Here is a 21,555-nt window from a genome sequence, read left to right on the forward strand (position 1 = left end):
GCCCGCAGGGTCGGTCCCCCGGGGCTTGGGGGGGGGGGGGGGGGAGGCCGGTACCGGCACACGCGGAGTGCCCGTGCAGCGGCGCTCGCTGCCTTCCTGTCTCTGACGTCACGCGCCGCCCCCCCCACCCCCCACCCCCCAAACGTCACGGCCGTCTCCGTGGGAACGGGCTGTGATGTCACGAACCGAAGAGCAGCGCAGGTTCGGCGGGGGACGGGGCGCGGAGGGCGGGCGGGGGGGGGCAGCGCCGGGGGCGAGCGGAGCCGAAGGGATCCGAAGAGAGCCGAAGGGAGCCGAAGGGAGCCGAAGGCGGGCGGGCGGGGCCGAGCGGGCGGGGGGCGCGTTGCCATGGGAGCGGGGCGGGCCCGGGAGCGTCGCAGCGGGCCGGGCCGAGCCGGGCCGGGCCGGGCCGGGCTGAGCCGAGCCGGGCTGACGGCCGCCCCCGCAGGCGCTGCCCCCCGCCGCCATGCTCATCAAGGAGTACCACATCCTGCTGCCCATGAGCCTGGAGGAGTACCAGGTGGCCCAGCTCTACATGATCCAGGTGGGGCCGGGGGGCTGAGTATGGGGGGGGGGGGGGCTGAGCATTGGGAGGGGGTGCAAGGGGCTGTGGGGCTGAGTATGGGGGTCTGGGCACTGGGGGGGGTGCAGGGGGCTGTAGGGCTGAGCGTTGGGGGGGTGCAGGGGGCTGTAAGGCTGAGTATGGGGGGGCTGAGCATTGGGGGGGTGCAGGGGGCTGTGGGGCTGAGTATGGGGGGGCTGGGCACTGGGGGGGTGCAGGGGCTGTGGGGCTGGGCATGGAGTCTGGAGGGGTGTGGGGGGCTGGGGGGCTGAGCATGGGGAGCTGGGGGGTGCAGGCAGTTGGTGGGGCTGAGCATGGGGGACTGATGATTGAGGGTGCAGGGGGCTGGGGGGCTGAGCATGGGGGACTGAGTATAGGGGGGGTGCAGGGGGCTGTGTGGGGCCTGAGGCTGGCCCCAAGGGATTGGCAGGGTGCAGGGGTGTCAGTGAGGTTCGGGTGGGTTTGGGGCCACCGAGCCAAGCGGGGGGTCCTGGGAGCAGGTGTGGGGCTGGGGGGTGTAAACACACGGGGACTGGGGGTTGCACGAGGGTACGGGGACCCCGGGGGCCTGTGAGGTGCCAGGCCTTAAGGGCGTGTGGGTCTCGGGGTTAGGGGGTGCTGGGGGGGCCGTGCTCACCCGGCAGCTCTCCCCACAGAAGAAGAGCCGGGAGGAGTCGAGCGGCGAGGGCAGCGGGGTGGAAATCCTCGCCAACCGGCCCTACAGCGACGGCCCCGGCGGCAGCGGCCAGTACACCCACAAGATCTACCACGTTGGCTCCCACATCCCCAGCTGGTTTCGGGCACTGCTCCCCAAGGCTGCGCTGCAGGTGGAGGAGGAATCCTGGAACGCCTACCCCTACACCCGCACCAGGTGGGACCCGGCGGAGCCGAAGGGTGGGCTGCGGGGCCGACCGTGCCACCGGGCTCAGCCCCGTCCCTGCATGTCCCCCAGGTACACCTGCCCCTTCGTGGAGAAGTTCTCCATCGAGATTGAGACGTACTACCGGCCGGACGCGGGCCAGCAGACCAATGTCTTCAACCTGAGCACGGCTGAGAAAAGGCAGAGGATTTTGGGTGCGTACGGCCGCTGCGAGGCTGGCTCGAGGCGCCGGGCAGGACCCGATGCCTGCCGGGGTTCCCACGCGGCGCTCCCCGAGCTGGGTGCGTGGGTGTGCTGCAGCGCCCGAGGGGCTCAGCTTCCCGGCTGGCTGCAGGGGCTCAGCGTCTGCAACACTCTTGGCTTTGCTCTCCCTGCCGGCCCTTGCGTTTTGGGGACAGCTATAGAGGGACCCCGGCAGGGGAAGGCACCTGTGCCCCAAGCTCCCTGCCCTGAGCTCCCTGCCTGCTTCCTTGGCAGCGCTGCTAGAGTCCGCATTAAAGACGTTTTGGGGGCCAATTTCGTCCTCTGCCTTCTTCCCTTGCCTGTATGCTTGTTTGCAGCCCTCCCCTTCCCGGTGCCAGCCTTCTCCCCTCTCCTTCCATGTCCCAGCCCCTGTCCCACGCAGTCTGGCACAGCTTTGCCTTCCCAGCCCCTCTCTAGGTGTGCGTGGGAACCTGCACCAGGCTCCTGCAGGGCGTTTCGGATCAGCTGGAGCGGGGGGAGCTGGAGAAGCGTGTCCCCATTTTCCCACCCCCTGCCCTGATTCCCTTGCTCCCCAGGGCTTTGCTCCAGATCGCTCTCCAGGTCCAGGCCCCTCCGCTGCTTGCCAGAGGGACCGGCGGGCAGAGCTGGGAGTCCAGGGTGGGATTCCTCCCTTGCCGGTGGGTTTGGCCCCGGCTGCTGCGGCTGCCCTTTCCTGGCGGTGTCGATCTGGTCGTTTTAGGCGCTGGAGTGCAGAGCGTGACGCGCTGCCTCTTAAAATGGAGGCCTAAAATAGGCACTTGGAGGAAATGATTCATCTGACCTATTTCTCTCATTGGCTCTTGCAGCATTGGGGACGTCCGGCAGGGATGTTGGTGGCTTGGGCTGGGGGGGACGAATTCTGCCCCTGCCACCGCCAGGCAGCAACCGAGGCCAAGCGGATAGCGGGCAGGGCACGGCCCTGTGCCCGCTGCCTGCTGCCCTGCCTGATTTTCCCCGCCGGTGCCCGTCCTGTGGGCTTTCCGCAGGGCATGCTGCGTCTCGGGTAGCTGCTGTCTCCCGTGGGGAGCGATGCTGAGGTGGGACTGGCCCGGACGCTGACCCTGCTGGGATTTTCTTTGCCAGCTCTCACCCCAGCATCCCGTAACACCGACAGATTTAAACCCCATCTCGCGTTTCAAAGGGCAACGGAGTAATGTGGTTTGGGCTGTCGGGACGAACCATGGGGGTAACTGCGTCCTCGCCAATTTTCTCACAGCAGTAAAAGCAAACAGATCCACCGGTCGTCGCGTGAGTGACGCTGCCGGGAGCTGCTCGGGGCTGGCAGGTCCTATCCCGGCTCCTCGCTGCTGACCGCAGCGTGCCGCCATCCAGGCTGCTCGGCCAGCCCGTCGGGCGCTGATTTAAGGGCTCATGTTTGCCACACAATTTGGACACCGCGGGTGCTGCTTTCCCACCCCGTGGTGGATTTTGCAGGCTGGGGAGGTTTGGAGGGGTTGTGGCGCTTTGCATTTCAGCTACCTGCCACAGGAAAAGCCCCGCTTCAGAGCGCGTGCCCTGCAACAGTTCCGCGCTTTCTGAGCCTTAAAAGTCCTTTTCCCCCCTTTTTTTGGCCCAAGCTGGAGGAAGAGGCCAGCAGGCACCTCAGGGGTGTCAATGGGGGCAAATAAATGCAGGCTCTGGCAGAGCCTGGGGACGGGCTGGGGGGTCTGGCTGGGGACAGCTCTGTGGGAAGGTCCTGGGGGCCAGCGGGGTGCCCTGGGACCCCCCCAGGACCCCCCAAGACTGGGCTGGAAGGAGCTGGCCTGGAGATGGGGCTGGAGCAGCCAAACTGCAGGAGGCTTTGTGCAGGGTTGGGCCCGAACGGCCCCCCAAGGTCTGTTGGATCATGTTTTCCTGGGTGCCATCTGTGAGCACCCCCTCCAGTTTTGGGGAGGCCACCCCTTGTTTTGGGGAGAGGGGGGACGTTGCCATCGCACCCCTTGGCTCGACGGGGGCTTCTCCTGGGTCCTGTGGTGGTTTTGCTGTGCTCCGTGCCCTGTTATTGGGGGACCCTTGGGTCCGGAGGGGGAGCAGCTGGCGGGCCTCACCACTGCGCCGAGCTGCTCGATCCGTCTGTCCTCAGCACCAGCCCCTGCGTCCCCCGGGGTCACCGGGGCCGCTCTCCCAGCTGCCAAATCTCCTGCCTAATGCGCGTATGTGTGTCAGCCCCGGCTCTTCGCACGCCCCGTCGCCTCCGCGCCTCCCCCCGCGCCTTTCACAGCCGCGCGTGCACCCAAGGGGACGTGTTCGCGTGCACCCGAGGGTGTCTTTGATGTTATAGAGCGTTTGCTACCGGCTGTGTCGGACGCGCGGCTTGCGGGAATAATTTGCTGGGTGCCCCCTCTGATTTTGGTGCGGTTTTCCCCTTTTTTCCTGCTCGAGGGGGGCTCCCACCCGCCCGCGTCCCCTCGCCGAGCGCTGCAGGGTGACGAGTGCCGTTCCCCCCCGCAGACACCATCGACATCGTGCGTGACCCCATCTCCCCCGGGGAATACAAGCCCGAGGAGGACCCCAAGCTCTACCACTCGGCCAAGACGGGCCGGGGCCCGCTGGGGGACGACTGGCTGGAGGCGGCTGCCGGCGGGCCCCTGATGTGCGCCTACAAGCTCTGCAAGGTGGAGTTTCGCTACTGGGGGATGCAGTCCAAAATCGAGCAGTTCATCCACGACGTGGGTGAGTGCGGGGCAGCAACGGCGAGCCCTCGACCACCGGCACCTTGGCATTGCTGGAGGGGGGCAGGTTTGGGGAGCCCCGGGGCCATGCCGGGCTCGCTCCCCCCCGCACCCTCCCCGTCGCAGGTTTGCGGAAGGTGATGCTGCGCGCCCACCGCCAGGCTTGGTGCTGGCAGGACGAGTGGACGGACCTGACGATGGAAGATATCCGGCAGTTGGAGGAGGAGACGGCGCGGATGCTGGCGCAGAAGATGGCCAAGTGCGGGGAGGTCGAGGAGCCCCCCATCGCCGGGCCCAGCCCCGAGGGGCGGCCGGAGCCGGGGGGTGCCAGCGGGCAGGAGGGGGCCGAGGTGCAGGGGGTGGCCGATGCCTCCCCTGACGATACCTTTGCCAAGCAGTGGTCCACCTCTTCCCGGTCCTCCTACTCTTCCCAGCATGGAGGTGAGAGACCAGGTCCTGCGCGGGTGGGATGGGGACCCCCAGCCCCCCAGCTGCTACCGTTCTCTATAGACGTGTGGGGGGACCCTTTCTTCCCTGGCCTGGGGGGGCTCTGGGTGACCCAGGGGGGGCTCTGGGTGGAGGAACAAGGGGGAGCTGTGGAGCAGGAGTGGGGTCTCGCTGTGGGGGAGGCTCTGGGTGCTGACCCCGTGCTGGTGGCAGGGGGGGTGTCTCCTCAGAGCCTGTCCGAGTGGCGGATGCAGAACATTGCCCGTGACTCCGAGAACAGCTCCGAAGAGGAGTTTTTCGATGCTCATGGTATGTCGGGGCAGCCCCGCGGCCACGGCACAGCATTTCAGTGGCAGGGACCACGCGCCAGCTTGGGGAGGGCTGGATGTGCCTGGCGGGGGGGCCCTTGCGGGCTCCCCACCCACGGCCCCCCTCCCTGCCACCACAGAGGACCTGTCCGACAGCGACGAGGTCTTTGCGAAGGAGATGACAAAGTGGAGCTCCAACGACTTCTTGGACACGCTGGAGCGGCCGGCGGAGCTGGACGAGGCACTGGGTGAGTGGCTGGGGGGGGGGCCCTGGCCCCAAACCCCAGCATGGGTGTCCTGGGAGGGGGCCAACCTCCGCCTGGACACCCCGGCCGGGCTCACCGGGGCCGTGTGCTCGCAGGGGACGGAGCCGGCGCCGCCAAGGCGGATGGCGAAGGATTGGGGGCACCCGGCTTCCCCGAGGTGCGTGCCTGCCTCGTCCCTTCCCTCGGTCCGTGCCCCCCCGCCCCGGCACGGGTGCCGACGGCAGCGCTCTCCTTCCCGCAGGGGGGCTCGGCGGAGAGCGCGGGGCAAGCGTGCCGGATCCACGCCCTCTTCCTCATCCTCCACAGCGGTAACATCCTGGACCAGGGAGCGGGCGAGCCGGGCTCCAAGCAGGCGGACGTGCAGACGCTGGCGGCCACCTTCGACGCCGTCACCCGCGTCCACTTCCCCGAGGCGCTGGGGCACGTGGCGCTGCGCCTGGTGCCCTGTCCGCCCATCTGCGCCGCTGCCTACGCCCTCGTCTCCAAGTACGGATGGCAGCGCCGTGTTCCCCGGGGCCGCGTAGCGTGCCGCGGGGCGAGGAGGGGGGCTGTTCTCCTGGAAAACCACCCTAGAGCCGTGGGAGGGGACCGGGGAGGTGGTGGCCTCAGACATGGGACTTTCCTCCTCTCGGTGTGGCGTCCGGGACAAGCGATGGGATGGGGATAACTCCCGGTGCAGCATCCCGGGGCAAGCGTCGTGCGGTGGGATGGGGATATTGGGGCAGCCCTCTTCATCCTCTCCCCTGTTTCCATCTCAGGCTCAGTCCCTACAGCCATGACAGGGACAGCCTGTCCAGCAGCCAGGACCACATCCCGCTGGCGGCCCTCCCGCTGCTGGCCACCTCCTCGGGGAGTTACCAGCACGCCGTGGGTGCCGTCATCGCCCGCGCCAACCAGGCGTACAGCACCTTCCTGCACTCCGGGGAGGGGGCCGGCTTCTGCGGCCAGGTGAGAGGGGAATTCGGGGGATTCGGGGCAAGCTTTGCTCTGGGTTCCAGCTGGGGCTCGCCTCCGCTGGGAACTGCTTTGCCCCTGTGCGGTAGGGCTTGGGGGCTCTGTCCTTCGTTGCCCTCGGCACGGGTGCGTGCCGTCCGCAGGTGGTGCTGCTGGGGGACTGCGTGGGCGGCATCCTGGGCTTCGACGCGCTCTGCCAGAGCCGGACGGGATCAGGGGGCAGCCGCAGCAGCAGCCGCCGCGGCAGCCTGGTGAGTGCCGGCACGCTGCCGCCGGCCGGGATCGGGGAGGGTGGGAAGGCGGTTTGCGCCCCTGGGTGCTGGGGTGCAGGTTTGGCAGGGGTGCCGGTGGCAGCTAAGCCGGGCGCTCGCTGCCTCTCCCCCTGCAGAGCACGGAGCCCGTCTCCCCCGAGCTGTGTGGCGGCAGGGACCCGCTGGCCGACGGGGCGGACGGAGCAACGGGATCGGGCCAGGCCAGTCCTGAACTGGGGGCACAGCTGTCCTGCCGGGAGCAGGGGGACAGCCACCATCACAGCTCCTCGTGCAGGTGAGAGCAAGGGGGATGGTCGGCTGTGCCGTGGCCCGTCCCCGCGGGAGCTCTGCTGATCTCCCGACTAATTTTGTGCTTTATGGAAACGGTGAATTTCCCACCTGTGCCAGCCTGGGAAGGAGCATTGCATGGGGGCAGCCTGCCCTTGGGGGTGTCTTGCTGGAGCTCCCCTGCTTCCAGCAGCTCTTCCAGGCTAACGGGGCCGTGCCAGGCACAGCTTTGCCCCCGAGGTGGTGGGAGAGGGATGGCACTGTCCCTCCCCATGCCCACCGGCCCCACTGTCCCAGCCTGCAGGCCAGCGAGGCCCCGCTGGAGGCAGAGGCACCGCGGAGCGGCACCGCGGCGCTGGACGGGACGGAGGGCACCGGCACTCGCCTCGACTTTAAGGTATCCGGCTTCTTCCTCTTTGGCTCCCCGCTGGGGCTGGTGCTCGCGCTGCGCAAGACCGTCATGCCCGCTCTGGATGGTGAGGACCCCCGCCAGCCGTGGTGCCAGCCCCCGACCCTCCCCGCGGGGCTCGAGCCCTCATCCCCGAGTCGTGCTCCCCCCGCCCCCTGCAAGCCTGAGCCCCCCCAGGACCTCCCCAAAGAGCCCTGCTTGGGTTTGAGACCCTTGCACACCCAGCCCTGGCTGCCTGGGTGTTGGTGTTGGTGTGCGCCCGAGCATCCCCTTCCCTGCTCTGTGCCTGGTGCCCTGGGTTTGCCTCCCCAGCCTTTCCTCTCACTGGGTCTTGCTTCCTCCCCTCTGGGTGTTGAGCTCCCGGCTCTGCCGCCCCGTGCCCGCCAGCCCTCGGGCTCCTTGCCGTGCAGGCTGGGCAGCCCTGAAACCCCCCCCCCGTCTCTGCCCCAGTGGCCCAGCTGCGTCCTGCTTGCGAGCAGATCTACAACCTCTTCCACGCGGCCGACCCCTGTGCTTCTCGCCTGGAGCCCCTCTTGGCCAAAGCCTTCCACGCCGTCCCGCCGCTCAGCGTGCCCCGCTACCAGAAGTACCCCCTGGGTGACGGCACCTCCTCCCTGCTGGGTGAGCAGCCCCCGTGCCGGGCTGGTCCTGGGCACCCCGGGCACGTTGCGGGCTCCGGCGTCGTGCCGGGGTACCCAGAGCACTCACAGCGCTGCAGGACCCCAGCTGGGTTGGGGGGGAAGGTGATGTGCAAGCCCTGTCCACCCCTTTGGGGCTGTGCTGGAGGGGGGGGTCCCCAGGGTGGTTGGTGTCCCCAGGGGGCTCTGGGTGTCCTCACTCGTGTCCTCTCCGCAGCGGAGGCCTTGCAGATGCACTCTGCCCTGTTCCTGCCCGAGGTGGATGTGGCTGCCCCCCCTACCCCCACCGGCAGTTTCGGGGGCTTCTGGAGGGGCAGCGAGCCGGGAGACCCCCCCACTCCCGCCAGCACCAGCGAAGTCGTCAAGAGTAAGTGCCGTCCCTGCCCATCCCATCCCATCCCGTGCCGGTACCACGGGATGCGCGATGCAGAATAAGGTCCGGGGACGGATTCATTCCAGCTCTCCCCGCAGTCCTGGAGCGCTGGTGGGGCCCGAAGCGCATCGACTACTCGCTGTACTGCCCCGATGCCCTGACCGCCTTCCCCACCATCACCCTGCCTCACCTCTTCCACGCCAGCTACTGGGAGTCCTCCGACGTGGTGGCCTTCATCCTGCGCCAGGTACGGTGGGACAGGCGGCACGGCTTGCCGGGGCCGGCAGAGGCTGAGCCGGGGTTGTGTCGCTCGGCAGGTGATGGAGAAGGAGGGGCCGCAGCCGGCGGAGAGCGAGGAGACCTCTATCTACAGCCCCGCTATCCCCCGGGAGAAGTGGCAGCGCAAGCGCACCCAAGTGAAAATCAGGGTATGTGCTCCGTGGCCATCGGGAGTCCGACCCTTTGCCGGGGCAGTGCCGGGCTCCGTCCATCCCCAGTTGCCCGGGCAGACCCCGGCCATGGGCCAATGCAGCCGGGAGGGTTTGCTCCCATCTGCCAGAATGATGCTGGGATGGTCCCACAGCACGGTGGGGCCTGTGTGCCCCCGTGGGGGCTTCCTCGGGTGCCACCCACGGCCCCGGCACGAGCTGCTGAACCCCTGGTGTCCCTGCAGAACGTGACGGCCAACCACCGGGCCAGCGACGTGATCGTGTGCGAGGGTAAAGCGCAGGTCCTCAGCGGGCGCTTCATGTACGGACCCCTGGACGTGGTGACGCTGACCGGGGAGAAGGTACTGCTGGGATCACGGGTGCTGCCAGCACCCCATCGAACAGGGTGGGGATGTCCAGGAGGGGGCACGGGGCTGGTGTCGCCAGCGGCAGGGGAAGGGATGTGGACCCTACGTGGTACGGTAGGAGAGGGTCTTAAGGACTTGTAGGTTGGGGACGTGGCAGGATCTGAAGGTTCAGTCCATGCTCAGCCCTTTTTCCTCTCCCAGGTGGACATCTACATCATGACACAGCCGCTCTCGGGGAAGTGGCTGTACTATGGCACTGAGGTGACGAGCGGCAGCGGGCGCCTGACCTTCACCATCCCTCCGGACAAGGCTCTGGCCATCGGCATCTACCCCGTGCGGATGGTGGTCAGGTGAGATGCGGGGGTGCGGTGCCATCTCGGTTCCTCCTCCAGCCCTTTCGGCAGAGCTAGACCTGCCCGCTCCGTGGCAGAGCCTCCTCTGAGCCGCCCCGCTCTCCCGCCCCAGGGGGGACCACAGCTACGCCGAGGCGTACCTGACGGTGGTGGCCCGGGGCACCGAGTCAGTCGTGTTCAGCATCGACGGCTCCTTCACCGCCAGCGTATCCATCATGGGCAGCGACCCCAAAGTGCGGGCAGGGGCTGTTGACGTCGTACGGTAGGTGCCCTTAAAGTACGGGGGACAATCTCCTCCTCCTTTCGCAGCGTGGCCACAACCCAACTGGGGTGGCGGGGTCATGGGAGCAGGCTGCCTTCCCATGGACGAGCTGGGGGATCTCCTGCCGCCCCCTCACCCAGGGAGTTTTCACAGCATTTCTGTGCTGGTGCCTTCTCATGGGGGAAATACTCTACTCCTGAAGCCTGCTGTGACACCCCCATAGCTCTGCTGTGCCTTCAACCTTGATAAAATCTCTGGGAGGAGGAAGGTTTTGGAGGCAGCACCCATGCGTGATGTGTTGGGAGATGCTTGGTGGCTTCCTGCCGGCAGGACTGTCCCCGCATGGGCTCCTGGCAGCGACCCGTGTCCCCTCCTAGGCACTGGCAGGACTCGGGCTACATGATCATCTACGTGACGGGACGCCCCGACATGCAGAAGCATCGCGTGGTGGCCTGGCTCTCCCAGCACAACTTCCCCCACGGCGCTGTCTCCTTCTGCGACGGGCTCACCCACGACCCCCTGCGCCAGAAAGCCGCCTTCCTGCAGAGCCTGCGCACCGAGGTGGGGACGGGGACGCCGGCAAGGTGGGGACACGGGGCTGATGGTGGTGGAGGGGTAGCGTGAGCTGTGCCCCTCTCCACCCCGGGGGTCGGGGGAGCTGTGTGCGGAGATGTTCGGAGCTGGACCACGCTGCGATGGTGGAGCTGGCACCCTCTCCCATGACTGTGTTCAGGGCACAGAGGGGCAGCTCCCAGCCCGTGGCGTTGCAACCATCCCTCATAAAACGAGGGTGTCCGCGTCCCCTGGGGGTGGCTGTCCCTGCGGGAAGGGTCGTTCCCTGCCCTAACGCTCCCGTCCATGGGCAGGCGGAGATCACCATCGTCGCTGGCTACGGCTCCACCAAGGATGTCTCCGTCTACAGCTCGCTGGGACTCGCGCCGGCGCACATCTACATCGTCGGCCGGGCCGTCAAGAAGTTCCACAACCAGTGCCAGGTATGGTGGCAGGGCTGGGGACGCGTTGGGGCTGCAGGGGACAATTGCTGACCCCACCAGTGCGCAGGGAACACGTGATGGCCGAGGCTGCCGGCTCAGGCTGTCGGTGCGTCCCCACAGTTCCTGTCCGAGGGCTACGTAGCCCACCTGGCCCAACTGGAGGCAGCGGCCCTGGCCCACTCCCCCAAGGGACCCCCGCGGCCCGTGCTGGGCAAAGGCACCTACGGCTGCCCGGCGCCCGTCGACTTCCTACGCAAGCAGAGCCAGCTCCTGCGGTCTCGGGGCTCCAGCCAGGCGGAGCGGGATGGGGGACCCCCACCGGCACCCCCAGGGCTGCCCCGGGCCAAACCCCGCAGCGTCAGCCTCAAGCTGGAGGGTGAGGAGTGAGGGTGGCACGGTCACCATCCCGCCGCTGCAGCCTTCGTTTCTGAGCCAGGAGCACCTGGGGCCAGAGCCTGCGACGGACCCCGAGCCGATAGGAAGGAGATGAGGTGCTGGGTCCTCTGAGACTGAGGGGCCCTGGGAGATGGCACTCCAAGACCCCCCCCCCGAGGGCCAGAGCTAGCCCCTCGGGGCTGAGCCACCCCGGGTTCCCCCTGATGCCCCCCAACTCTGCCTCCCCCCTTGCTGCCCCATCCCCCTGGTCCTTTGGGGCTGCAGAGCTGCTGCTGGGCAGTGCCTGGTGGGGTTTGCCCCCTGGGAACTGGTGTGTTCCCCCCCGCCGGGGTCATCTGTCCCTGGGCAGTGTTGGGGGGGGCTACACCCCAGGGCAAGCAGCACCTCCCTGCTCCCCACCTATTTATTTCCGTTCGGTGTCGCCAGCCGTGGGGCAGGGGAAGGGCCGGGATTCAAAAGTGGTTCCTCTGTTCTCTTCGTTCTGGTGTGAAATAAAGCGATGTAAAGACGAGGTGCCGGGGCCCACGTGTCTGCTCTATACGCACTCGGCCACGGACGCCAGCGGCTTCCCCTGCCAGCAAAGCCCTGGCGAGCCTCGGACCCAGGGCCACGGTGTCACGCAGGGAGGTGGCCTTGGGGGACAGCAGTTGGGTCACGAGCAATTTAGGACACATCGTGGGGTGGGTAAAGCTGCTAAGAAATACAGCCTGGGGTGGCTCTGGGCTGCACCGCTGCTCTCGAGTACGCGTTGATGCCGACATCAAGCTGTACGTCGTGTGAGCGGCTAAACCTTTTCCACAAGGGAACAGCCGTGGTGTTAGGGCAGGGATGGAGGGACCATGGAGGCTGGAGGAGGAAAGCTGCTGGCTTCAGTGAGCAGAGCAGGGCCAGGGCGGCTCAGCCACCCTGCTGTCATCTCCGGGCTGGATTTTGGGGGACCGCAGTGGCGCGGGCTCAGCTTTGAGCACCTGCAGCACAGGGCCATGAGGGGCATGCACTGACACAGCCTGTGTGTGCATTAGAGCTGCTTTCACATCCTGAGCCCAGGAATGGAGCCTGCTGGAGAGTTTTCTTGGCTCTGCACCTTAGAACAGTCATTTAGCAGCTATAACACATCCATGATGGGGGGGAGTGCTTATCACAGCAAGCAGGGGCTCAGTTTTGCAGTGAGTTTGCAAGGCCTCAGGGCCAGGGCTTGCCATGCTCCCTCCCCTCGACCTGTTCCTGGCCTGCCTGCAACTTTGCTTTACCTCATATATCTGTAACAGCAGTTTTGCTAAGTCACCAAGCGCCTGTGACTATTTTTACTTTTGTTTATCTTGGCATAGCACGACCAGAGTTTTATATAGATAGTAGTAACAAGCAGTTATTCTATACAAAATATTTACGACGCTGACATGACGATGTAGTATAGAGGAAACACCGGCTTGGGATGATAGCAGCAGCCTTGAGACGTGACGATGCAGGACGTGGCGTGGCATACGGGGGTAAGAGCTGGGGCTGAGGCTTCGTATGGGAGCCCCTGTGGCCGTAACCAGCTTGGCCAGGCCCAGGGGCTCAGCCCAACATAAAGTATAAAAACATCAAACAATGAATAAAAGAACTTGGCACAGAGCAGCAGGCTTGAGCTTGTGTCACCTCACGCGTCCCTTCCCGGCATGACGATGAGCATAGTCTAAAGCCCAGCAAGGAGCTTTGCCTTTAGATTGCGCTTCAACTGTGAGCTGCGATTGCTATACGCTGCTTAATACTGCGACTTCAGTGCACTGCTGTGTCACCGGGCCGTGGCGAGCTCCCGGGCCACTTCGAATGACTTCAAATAAGTAAAGTTTGTATTAAACATTAATAAACATCAATGAACATTCCACATGTGGAATATCTAAAAGAACCTTTTCAGAGAGCGTTGGGCTCTCCGCTGCGGCCGTGGACTCTACTGCGAGAAAATGCCCTTGAAGCGAATCTTGTCCTCGGCGTCCTTCTCGCGCAGGCGGGCTTCCAGGCTCCGCAGCTCCTTGGAGACGACGGGGCGCAGCGAGGGGTCGAGGGCCAGCACTTTGGCAAAGTCAGCCTGCGCCTCCGCCACGTTCCACACCGCCGCGTGGGCCTTCCCCCGCTTGAAGTAGGCCTTGACGTTGTCTGCAGGGAGAGAGCTGGTGGGCCGGGGGAGCGCGGCGGGGGCCTCCCTGGTAGCCGCTCGCCCCACCGGCACCCACCGCGGCCGGCCGGGCCGGCCCGCGGCTCCTTACCCTCGTATTTGTTGAGAATGGAGGAGCAGTGATCCAGCACCTCGTAGTACTCCTCGCACTGCAGCTTGCATTGGCAGTAATTTAACAGCAGGGGTGTGATCTTCTGGTCGAGCTCGATCCAGTCCGGAGAGCCAGGCTGCTCCTGCAGGATGAGATGGAGGGAAGAGCGTGAGGGGAAGCTCCCAAGCCCTGCACTCCAGGAGGGATGCGGGGAGACCTACGTGCACCCCAGAGAGGGGCCAGGGAGCCCCACCTTCATCTGCAGGTTCTTGAGACAGGCAATGGCATCATAGTATTTGGCAGCTGCCTCCTGCACCTTGCCCTGCCGGTACAGCTCGTTGCCCTCCTTGTGAATCAGGGGTACGGCCTGCAGCTTCTCCTCATCCGTCATGGCCCACGGGTCCTGCTGGTAGGAGCCGGGTGCCTCCACCTGCCGGCACCCCGTCATGAGGGCAGAGCCCCAGCGCCCTCCTGCCCGCAGCCTCCACCTGGGGTGGGTGCTTGCGGCCCCCAGCCGCCCCTCCCCGTGTCGGCACGAGCGGGTGCCTCACCTTGAGCACCTCGATGTCGAAGATGAGGGGCTGGGGGTTCTTCTGGAGCTCATCGAGGTCGGGGTAGCCCAGGGAGTAGTGCTCGTGCAGCTGGGCGATGCTGCAGCAGTGCCGCTGCCCCTCCAGTGGGTCCTTCCCCGCCGCGATGTTGCGCAGGCTCTTGGACACCAGTGGGTAGAGCACCACGTGCTGTGGGGTGGAGATGGCCGTGATGGGCCGGGACCGCACCGGGGGGACCGGGACGCTGCCGGCCTCGCACCCCGGTGAGGGGCTGCGCCACGTGTGGGCACAGCGCAGGCCCCGCCCCCGAACCAGGACGCCACGCCCCCTAGGCGGAGACCCCGCCCCAGGAACCACACACCACGCCCCTCCGGCGCAGACCATGCCTCCCGAGCACGCACACCACGCCCCCCGGGCGCAGACCACGCCTCCCGAGCACGTACACCACGCCCCCCGGGCGCAAACCACGCCCCCCGAACACGTATACCACACCCCCGGGCGCAAACCACGCCTCCCGAACACGTACACCACGCCCCCCGGAGTAGCAAAACCCCGCCCCACTCCGGCCCGGCCCCGCCCCACCTTGGCGTCGCAGCGGAAGCGGGCGCGCTCCCCCGGCCTCATGGTCCGCAGCGCCGCTTCCCACACCGGCAACTTGAACTTCTTGCCGGCGATCAGCTCCATGGGCTTTCCCCGCGCCCGGCTGTCATCCAGCGGCGCCTCCTCATCCCCGCACCGCAGCGTCCGGTAGTGGAAAGTGGCCTGAGGGGGAGAAGTAGGCCGCGGCGTCACCATAGCGACCGGGGGGGGGGGGAAAGGACGACATCGCGCATGCGCGCCTCGCTCGTCTCTCCCTCCCCCCCCCACCAGCCCCCCCCCCCTCCAAGCCCCGGAGGCGGCGGTGCGTCCCTGACCTTGGTGCCGTCGCGGAAGTCGGGCAGCGGCCCGGTGCCCTCCCGCAGCACCTCCTTGTACACGCCGTCCGCCCGCAGCTGCTCGACCTGCTGCGCCATCGTCGCCCGCCGCTCCCCGCCCCGCCTCGTCTCTCCTCGGCCGCCTCCGCCGCCGTTCGGCTCTTTCCGGAGAGGAGGCGGCCGCGCGGCGGCGCCCCCTACCGGCGGGGAGTGGGACTCGGCGCTAGGGCGGGGACTACGGGGGAGTGGGCGGGGACTACGGGGGAGTGGGTGGGGCCAGGCCCGGCGGCGGCGGGAAACGTTTCCCGCCCTGCCCCGACCCGCGCCCCGTTCAGGAGACCGGGGCGGGGGGGCGGATTCCGGCATAAAAACCGGCCCTGAGGCTCGACCACGTCCCTGGAAGGGCCGCGGGGTGGGGTGGGGGACGCCCCCGGTGTCCCCGGCGAAGGTCACCTCCTGCTCCGGGGGGGGGCACCGAAGCCGTGTCGTCCCCCCCCTCTTGCCAGTCCCGGCGGGGTTTGCATCCCCGACAGCTCCCCAGGGAGGGCCACGAGGGTCAGGCAGCCGTGGCAGGTCCATGCTACGCCATCCCGGATGATGCTGGCGTTGGGGGTCGGCCCCATGTGCTGTCCCGGGGCGAAACGGGGGGACATTTGCAGGTGGAGGGTCCCCGGTCCTGCACGGAGGCCGGTGGCACGTGGCGGTGCCACCCGTGCTGCCTGCAGGTGTGCCCCCGCGGGGAGATGGCGGTTCCCACCAACGGCCGTCACCATGTGCCTGCAGCCCCTCGGCCACCTGCGTTTCCTGGCTGCCGCCGCGCCGCCCTCCCGCAGGTCGCTGGGCCCTTGCACCGCCACCACGATTTGGGGCTGTTATCGTGCTTTTGGCGGTTTTGCCTGGGCTCGCACAGCTGCAGCCGTTCAATGCGAACCCGCTTGCCGCATTGCCGCCTTCTCCTCTGTGTCTCGCCGGCCAGGCCATGGTCACCGGCACCACTCGGCACCGATGGAGCCTGCCAGGTCCCGTGGCCATGGGTGGCTCAGCCCCGTCCTCATCCTCACACGCAACCGAGACCTCGAGGGATCTCCTATTCCCTTCCACCTCCTGTGCCCATCGGTCTTTGCTGGTGCTCGGTCCTGGCTTAACCAGGCGGTTGTCACCCCCCCCCCAGCACCGGGTTAGTTCCATGCCCCCCCCCCAAGCAGCGTCACCGCAGGCAGATGCCGGTGTGCAGAAGCACGGCGTTATCGGTAACGCTGCAGGTGGCCGGGGAGCCGCGTGCGGTCGATGCCGACGCCGCGTCCCCGCCTGGGGGGAAAACGGTCTCCTTCCTGCCCGCGCTGCGAAGGCGAGCGCGGGGGCACACCTGCAGGCAGCACCGCCATGTGCTGCCGGCCTCCGCGAGGGGCCGGGGATGTGCCAACTGCAAACACCGCGGTGAGCCTGGGGGTTGCTGTCACCTTGGTGCCCCCCCCCGGGGTCTCCAGGTACGCTGGGGCGCGGAGCACCACGAGGATGGGTGCCGACGTGCACCGCGCCGGTGCTGAGGGCGGCCCTGTGGAGGCTTTGGTAGGTTTTGGGGTGAATCCTGTCGCCATCAGGACTGGGCTCTTGCCAAGCTCGGGCAGCAGGGTCGGCGACACGGGTGGGAAGGGTCCACGTGCCCCGTGCCGGCCGCAGGTGGCCTGAGAGGGGGCTGGCTCCCCCCCCCCCAGGGACATCCGGGTGCCGACCCACCGTGGCGAGGTGTGTGACGCCAGAAGCGGAGCCGAGCCTCATATTTGGGCACGGAGCAGGTTATTGGAGGCCGGGCCCCCATCAGCCGGGAGATAACCCGCCTGATAACGGCTCAAAAGGTGCTGCCGTCTCCATTGGCTCCCGGCTGCGGCGCTGCCTTATATATCACCCACCCCGCACCGGGGTGGGGGGGGGTGCGGGACGGCAGGATGGTGCCCGTCGGGGTGCTGGGGCTGCTCCTGTGTGTGCAGCTCTGCGGGGGTGAGCGCCAGGGCAAAGGGCAGCCACGGGGCAGGGACCCCCCCCGAGTCCTGGTCCGGGCTCAGCACCCTCTTTGCCGCAGGCACCGGGGAGCTGCGGCTGGTGGACGGCGGCGGGCGCTGCGCCGGTCGGGTGGAGGTGAAGCACAACGGCGAGTGGGGCTCCGTCTGCAACTACGACTTCGACTGGGGTGCCGTTTGGGCCACCGTGGTGTGCCGGCAGCTGGGCTGTGGCCTGGTGGCCAAGGCGTCCGTCTACACCCCGTTCGGGCAGGGCACCGGCCGGATCTGGCTCCAGCCCTTCTTCTGTGGGGGTGACGAGAAGACGTTGCAGGACTGTCCCCACTTCGGCTGGGGACGGCACTTCTGCGGCCACGATCGGGACGTGGGGGTGACCTGCACAGGTGAGGGTGGGGGTGGCTGTGCCGGGACACCCGCCGTGTGCCGGGACATCCCTGGGCAGGGCTGAGGCCGTGCCGGTGCCCCGGTGCAGACGCGGTGGAGCTGAGGCTGGCGGCCGGCGGGGGTCCCTGCGCCGGGAGGGTGGAGGTGAAGCTGCAGGGCCGCTGGGGCTCGGTGGGGGATGACAACTGGGACATGGAGGACGCCGAGGTGGTGTGCCAGCAGCTGGGCTGCGGCTCGGCCACCGGCGCCTACATCGCCAGCAGACGCTTCGGCAAAGGGGACGGCCCCATCAGCCTGGCTGTGATCGACTGCCGTGGGGACGAGGCCGCCCTCTGGAACTGCGAGGTCCGTGGCTGGGGACCCTACGCGGGCGTTCACGACTTCGACGCCGCCGTCGTCTGCCAAGGTAGGAGCCGGCGGGGCCGGGGCGGGGGGAGACACACACGCACCGGTGCCGGCACATCCCTCACCACCGACCCCCGTGTTTCTCCCGGCAGGGTTTGCCCGGCTGGTCGGCGGTGACAGCTCCTGCGCTGGGCGGCTGGAGGTGCGACGGGGACGAGCCTGGACCAGCGTCTGCGAGGACCACGTGGACATCAAGGCCGCCCGGGTGGTCTGCCGGGAGCTGGGCTGCGGCGCGGTGCTGGCCATCCCCGGCTCCGGACGGTTTGAGGCGGGAAAGGGGCCGCTCTGGGACGAGGGGTTTAATTGCACCGGCACCGAGCCCCTCCTCGCCGCCTGTGCCCGTCGGCCAGCCCGCGGCCGGGGCTGCACCGGCCATGCCAGCATCATCTGCTCCTGTAAGTGCTGGGGGTGCCGGGGTAGGGGGGGGGGGGTCCCCGCACTGTTGTGTGTCCCCCCCCCGGCTCCAACACCCTTTCTGCCGCAGCCTACACAGGTTTCCGGCTGGTGGGCAACAACTCGAGCTGCGCCGGGCGGGTGGAGGCAGAGGCGGGGGGGACATGGGGGTCCCTCTGCGCCACCGGCTGGGACCTGCCCGACGCCCACGTCCTCTGCCACCACCTCGGCTGCGGTCCCGCCGCCGCCGTGCCCCCGGGAGGCTTCTTCGGCGGGGGGGACGGGCCGCTGCGGCGGGACACCTTCAACTGCGCCGGGAGCGAGCGGCACCCGGGCGAGTGCCCCGTGGTGGTGCTGGGGGAGCCCGCCTGCCCCCCCGGCCACGCTGCCGCCGTCAGCTGCTCAGGTCTGTATGGCACCCGCCGGGAAAAGCTTTAAGGGGCTTTTGGGACACCCCAAAAATGGGGAGCGGAGGATGCGGGGCCATCTTGGGGCGAGGGGAGGGCCGAGCCGGGGCCCCGCCATCCCCTCGGGAGCCCTACGCTGCTGGTGCCGCGGCCACACGGCACCGCCGGGGATTTTGCAGGCATTGCCGAGCCCCTGCGGCTGGTGGAGGGCGAGAGCCGGTGCGACGGGCGGCTGGAGGTCGCGGCAAGCCCCGGGGTCTGGGCCCGCGTGCCGACGGGGCTGTGGGACGCCCGGGGTGCCGGCGTGGTGTGCCGGCAGCTGGGCTGTGGCGTGCCAGAGAAGGTCTACGGCGTGCCAGGCTCGGGCACCGCAGGGCTGCAGGGGCTGCGGTGCGCTGGCACCGAGGAGAACCTGGCCCAGTGCAACGTCTCGGGGACGGCCGCCACGCCGACCGGCAGCCCTGAGGAGGTGGCTGTCGTCTGCTCGGGTGAGTATCCCGGGAAGGGCTGGGGGGTGCCAGCACACCGATCGGCCGCCCCAGCCCGGTGCCCTCCGTGCCCCGCAGGCAGCCGGCGGGTGAGGTTGGCGGATGGCCCCAGTCGCTGTGCCGGGCGAGTGGAGGTCTACGTCAATGGCACCTGGGGCAGCGTCTGCCGGGAAACCTGGGGCATGCCGGATGCCGCCGTCGTCTGCCGCCAGCTGGGCTGCGGAACGGCGCTGGCGGCAACCGGCTCGGCTCGCTTCGGTCCCGGCACTGGACCGCTGTGGCCAGGTACCGGTGGCTGCGCCGGGACCGAGGCGTCTCTCTGGGACTGCCCGGCTTCGGCACGGCACGGCTGCCGGCGCGATGGCGGGGCGGCTGCCGCCGTCTGCTCAGGTCAGTGCCGTGCGCCCCGGGACCGGGGAGGGGGGGGGTGCCTGGCCGGGCCATGCCGTGACCCCCCCCGCCCCGCACCCCCTTGCAGAGCAGCTCTCCCTGCGGCTGGCGGGCGGCAGCGGCCGCTGCAGCGGGCACCTGGAGGTGTTCTACAACGGCACCTGGGGCCGCGTGTGCGCCAACGGCACCGGCCCCGCCACGGCCACCGCCGCCTGCCGGCAGCTGGGCTGCGGGGACGGGGGGAAGCTGGTGGTCAACCGCATCGAGGATGCGGTCCCTGCCTGGTTGGCTTGGGTGGGCTGCGAGGAGGGGGCACGTTCGCTCTGGCACTGCCCCTCGGCACCCTGGCACCTGCAGCCCTGCAGCTCCGGCAGGGACGCCTACGTCGCTTGCGATAAGGACAGTGGCGGCACGAGCGGGACGCCCACCCCGTCCCCGGGGAGCCGCTGCCCGGCCGGTGCCACTTGCACAGGTAGTTTTGCCCGTCCTGGCAGCCCCCCGCGCCGGGCTGGCCGGGGTCCCCCTCCTCATGCCGCCTGGCGATGTCCCCGCAGTCGTCCCCACCGGCAGCACGCCGGCGGCGGCGGCGAGGACCGACGTGCCGGTGCCGACGATCCTGTGCGTGGTCCTGGGGTTGCTGCTGTGCCTGGCCCTGGGCGCCCTGGCCGTGCAGGCGTACCGCGGCTGGGTTCGGCGCAGAGGTGGGTGCCGGGGCAGAGCCGCTTTGGGGGGGTCCCTGGGTTCCTCTGCCGTGGGGTGGTGGGTCAGGGGGTGGGCAGCGGGTGGCCCCACGGCCCCGGGTGAGCGCTGCCTGTGGTTTCAGGTCGCGGCAGAGCCACGGACACCGTCTCCGACGCCATCTACGAGGAGCTAGACTATCCCCTGACGCCGGAGTACCAGGAGGTGCCCAGTCGCTCAGGTCGGTGCAGCCCCCCCCCAGTGCCTGGCAGCTCTCCCCGAAGCGGGGGGCTCTGCCCCACCGCAGCACCAGGTCCCGGTGGTGCAGCACAGGCTCACGCCTGCGGCATGGGGGTGCCCCCCGGTCCCACCGCGGCCCCGCTCTGCGGCGAGGGGCCGTGTTGCCCACGGTGCCGGCTCCGGCCACCCCCAACACCCCGTCCTCCCCCCACCAGGCTCCCTGTTGGAGGGGTCGGGGACGAAGCTGCCGTATTACACCGGGGACAGCGTGGAGGAGGGTGACCTCAAGGCGGCCCCAGGTAGGGGCACGGAGGCAGGAACCCGGTGGGGACCCCCGGGGAGAGGGGACGTAGCCAGGCTGGGGAGCCAAGGGGACACGGCCCCCCCCCCCCCCGCCATTGCGTGGCGAGCCCAGCTCAACTCATTAGCGTGCAGCGAAGCAGCACCTTTCCCTGCTGATTAATCCCTGCTGCGGCTCTGGCTGAGGGCTCGCAGCCCCAGTGCCACCAGGACATCCCCGGTGGCATGGCCGGAGTGGGGGGGGTGGCACAGCCAGGCTCCTGCCACGGCCCCCAGCTCACTCCCGTCCACCCCCGCGCCTGTCCCAGACACCCCTGCCCTGCCCAAGCACGGCCCCCCGGATGGCTACGACGATGCCGTGGCCGCGACGGAAGAGTCCCCTGCTCCCGACACTGGGGATATCTCCGAGGGGGTGGCACAGGGGAGCTGGAGCTGTGACCAACCCACAGGTAAGAGGGGCCACAGCCGCCCTGTCCCCTGGAGACCCCCCTCCGAGGGGGGGGCTCGGCTGCGGTGGCGGGCAGGGAGCAGGCAGCAAATCCATGGGGGCTGCGGCAAGACCCCAGCCAGGGTCTGGCAGGAGGGACACGAAGCAGACACCCCCCCCCCCAAAGGCACTGGCCTTTGCTGTCCCCTAAGGTGGGAGTTACCCCCCGCCAAGTCCCCCAGGAGCCACAGGGGACCCCCTGACACAGCCCCCGGGGAGCACAGACTATGACGATGCTGGCGTCAGCACGCTGGGGACATCGCTGTGAGGACGCCTGGGTCTCACCGCGGGAGTCCCTGGGGACACGCGTGCAGGGTGGTGGAGCTCTGTCCCCAAGGAAGGGTGGCCCTGGCCGTGGAGGTCACCTCTCCCTGCCCAGGACCGCAGCAAAACAGCTCCCGTTCCCTCCCACGAGCAGCGCTGCAGGGATTTCTTTTTTTTTTTTATTTCACTGTGAATTTATCTTTTTTTTTTTTTTTTTTTCTATTAAAACCCAAAACTGGCTGGAGACTCGCTTCCAGGGCTGGCACCTTGCTCCCAGGTACATCAGCCATCCCTCGG

The 21,555-nt window shown here is 68.3% G+C and overlaps 3 protein-coding genes across 6 annotated transcripts; 2 read left to right on the forward strand and 1 right to left on the reverse strand.

Annotated features, from left to right (window-relative positions):
* The first annotated feature begins 130 nt into the window (after window positions 1–130).
* PITPNM1 (phosphatidylinositol transfer protein membrane associated 1) lies at window positions 131–11,604 on the forward strand. Of its 3 annotated transcripts, XM_052811937.1 has the most exons (24): window positions 131–201; window positions 449–544; window positions 1,219–1,433; window positions 1,515–1,636; window positions 4,137–4,358; window positions 4,484–4,798; window positions 5,018–5,113; window positions 5,253–5,360; window positions 5,474–5,535; window positions 5,620–5,864; window positions 6,137–6,326; window positions 6,476–6,583; window positions 6,721–6,878; window positions 7,169–7,347; window positions 7,731–7,901; window positions 8,136–8,285; window positions 8,390–8,538; window positions 8,609–8,719; window positions 8,965–9,081; window positions 9,289–9,437; window positions 9,553–9,702; window positions 10,080–10,263; window positions 10,569–10,697; window positions 10,818–11,604. In XM_052811937.1, the coding sequence occupies exons 2-24, from the start codon at window positions 467–469 to the stop codon at window positions 11,082–11,084; spliced, it is 3,675 nt and encodes a 1,224-aa protein (XP_052667897.1). In that variant the 5' UTR covers window positions 131–201; window positions 449–466; the 3' UTR covers window positions 11,085–11,604. The 3 variants fall into 3 exon arrangements, 2 of the variants coding, with proteins under 2 accessions (XP_052667897.1, XP_052667898.1); XR_008238842.1 differs by lacking the exons at window positions 131–201; window positions 8,965–9,081; window positions 9,289–9,437; ... (2 more) ...; window positions 10,569–10,697; window positions 10,818–11,604 and having other exon boundaries at window positions 323–544; window positions 7,169–7,268; XM_052811938.1 differs by lacking the exons at window positions 131–201; window positions 8,965–9,081; window positions 9,289–9,437; ... (2 more) ...; window positions 10,569–10,697; window positions 10,818–11,604 and having other exon boundaries at window positions 322–544; window positions 7,169–7,268; window positions 8,390–8,633.
* Window positions 11,605–12,392: 788 nt separating this feature from the next.
* Window positions 12,393–14,961, reverse strand: AIP (aryl hydrocarbon receptor interacting protein). Of its 2 annotated transcripts, none has more exons than XM_052812003.1 (6): window positions 14,805–14,961; window positions 14,473–14,652; window positions 13,891–14,079; window positions 13,593–13,769; window positions 13,340–13,481; window positions 12,393–13,229 (listed from the first exon to the last, which is right to left on the reverse strand). In XM_052812003.1, the coding sequence occupies exons 1-6, from the start codon at window positions 14,901–14,903 to the stop codon at window positions 13,024–13,026; spliced, it is 993 nt and encodes a 330-aa protein (XP_052667963.1). In that variant the 5' UTR covers window positions 14,904–14,961; the 3' UTR covers window positions 12,393–13,023. The 2 variants fall into 2 exon arrangements, with proteins under 2 accessions (XP_052667963.1, XP_052667964.1); XM_052812004.1 differs by having other exon boundaries at window positions 13,157–13,229; window positions 13,348–13,481.
* Window positions 14,962–16,750: 1,789 nt separating this feature from the next.
* Window positions 16,751–21,463, forward strand: LOC128153134 (scavenger receptor cysteine-rich type 1 protein M130-like). Its single transcript, XM_052812047.1, has 13 exons — window positions 16,751–16,802; window positions 16,885–17,205; window positions 17,295–17,612; window positions 17,704–18,006; window positions 18,096–18,410; window positions 18,591–18,899; window positions 18,978–19,289; window positions 19,378–19,731; window positions 19,844–19,990; window positions 20,113–20,208; window positions 20,423–20,506; window positions 20,816–20,956; window positions 21,147–21,463. Exons 1-13 carry the CDS (start codon window positions 16,751–16,753, stop codon window positions 21,260–21,262), a joined length of 2,868 nt encoding a protein of 955 aa, XP_052668007.1. The 3' UTR covers window positions 21,263–21,463.
* Window positions 21,464–21,555: the final 92 nt, after the last annotated feature.

This window comes from Harpia harpyja, chromosome 16 (assembly GCF_026419915.1).
Source record: "Harpia harpyja isolate bHarHar1 chromosome 16, bHarHar1 primary haplotype, whole genome shotgun sequence".
Taxonomy (NCBI): Eukaryota; Metazoa; Chordata; class Aves; order Accipitriformes; family Accipitridae; genus Harpia; species Harpia harpyja.

What these genes read in the sequence shown, in the direction of transcription:
- PITPNM1 (XM_052811937.1), top strand. Translation starts at nt 467, where the DNA reads ATGCTCATCAAGGAGTACCACATCCTGCTGCCCATGAGCCTGGAGGAG. An exon ending in CGTCATGCCCGCTCTGGATG is followed by an intron (nt 7,348 to 7,730) that starts GTGAGGACCCCC and finishes TCTCTGCCCCAG; the next exon opens with TGGCCCAGCTGCGTCCTGCT. An exon ending in TGACGCTGACCGGGGAGAAG is followed by an intron (nt 9,082 to 9,288) that starts GTACTGCTGGGA and finishes TTCCTCTCCCAG; the next exon opens with GTGGACATCTACATCATGAC.
- AIP (XM_052812003.1), bottom strand. Translation starts at nt 14,903, where the DNA reads ATGGCGCAGCAGGTCGAGCAGCTGCGGGCGGACGGCGTGTACAAGGAG. An exon ending in ACTTCCGCGACGGCACCAAG is followed by an intron (nt 14,653 to 14,804) that starts GTCAGGGACGCA and finishes TCTCCCCCTCAG; the next exon opens with GCCACTTTCCACTACCGGAC. An exon ending in CATTCTCAACAAATACGAGG is followed by an intron (nt 13,230 to 13,339) that starts GTAAGGAGCCGC and finishes CTCTCCCTGCAG; the next exon opens with ACAACGTCAAGGCCTACTTC.
- LOC128153134 (XM_052812047.1), top strand. Translation starts at nt 16,751, where the DNA reads ATGGTGCCCGTCGGGGTGCTGGGGCTGCTCCTGTGTGTGCAGCTCTGC. An exon ending in TGCCAGCATCATCTGCTCCT is followed by an intron (nt 18,007 to 18,095) that starts GTAAGTGCTGGG and finishes TTTCTGCCGCAG; the next exon opens with CCTACACAGGTTTCCGGCTG. An exon ending in TGACCTCAAGGCGGCCCCAG is followed by an intron (nt 20,507 to 20,815) that starts GTAGGGGCACGG and finishes CGCCTGTCCCAG; the next exon opens with ACACCCCTGCCCTGCCCAAG.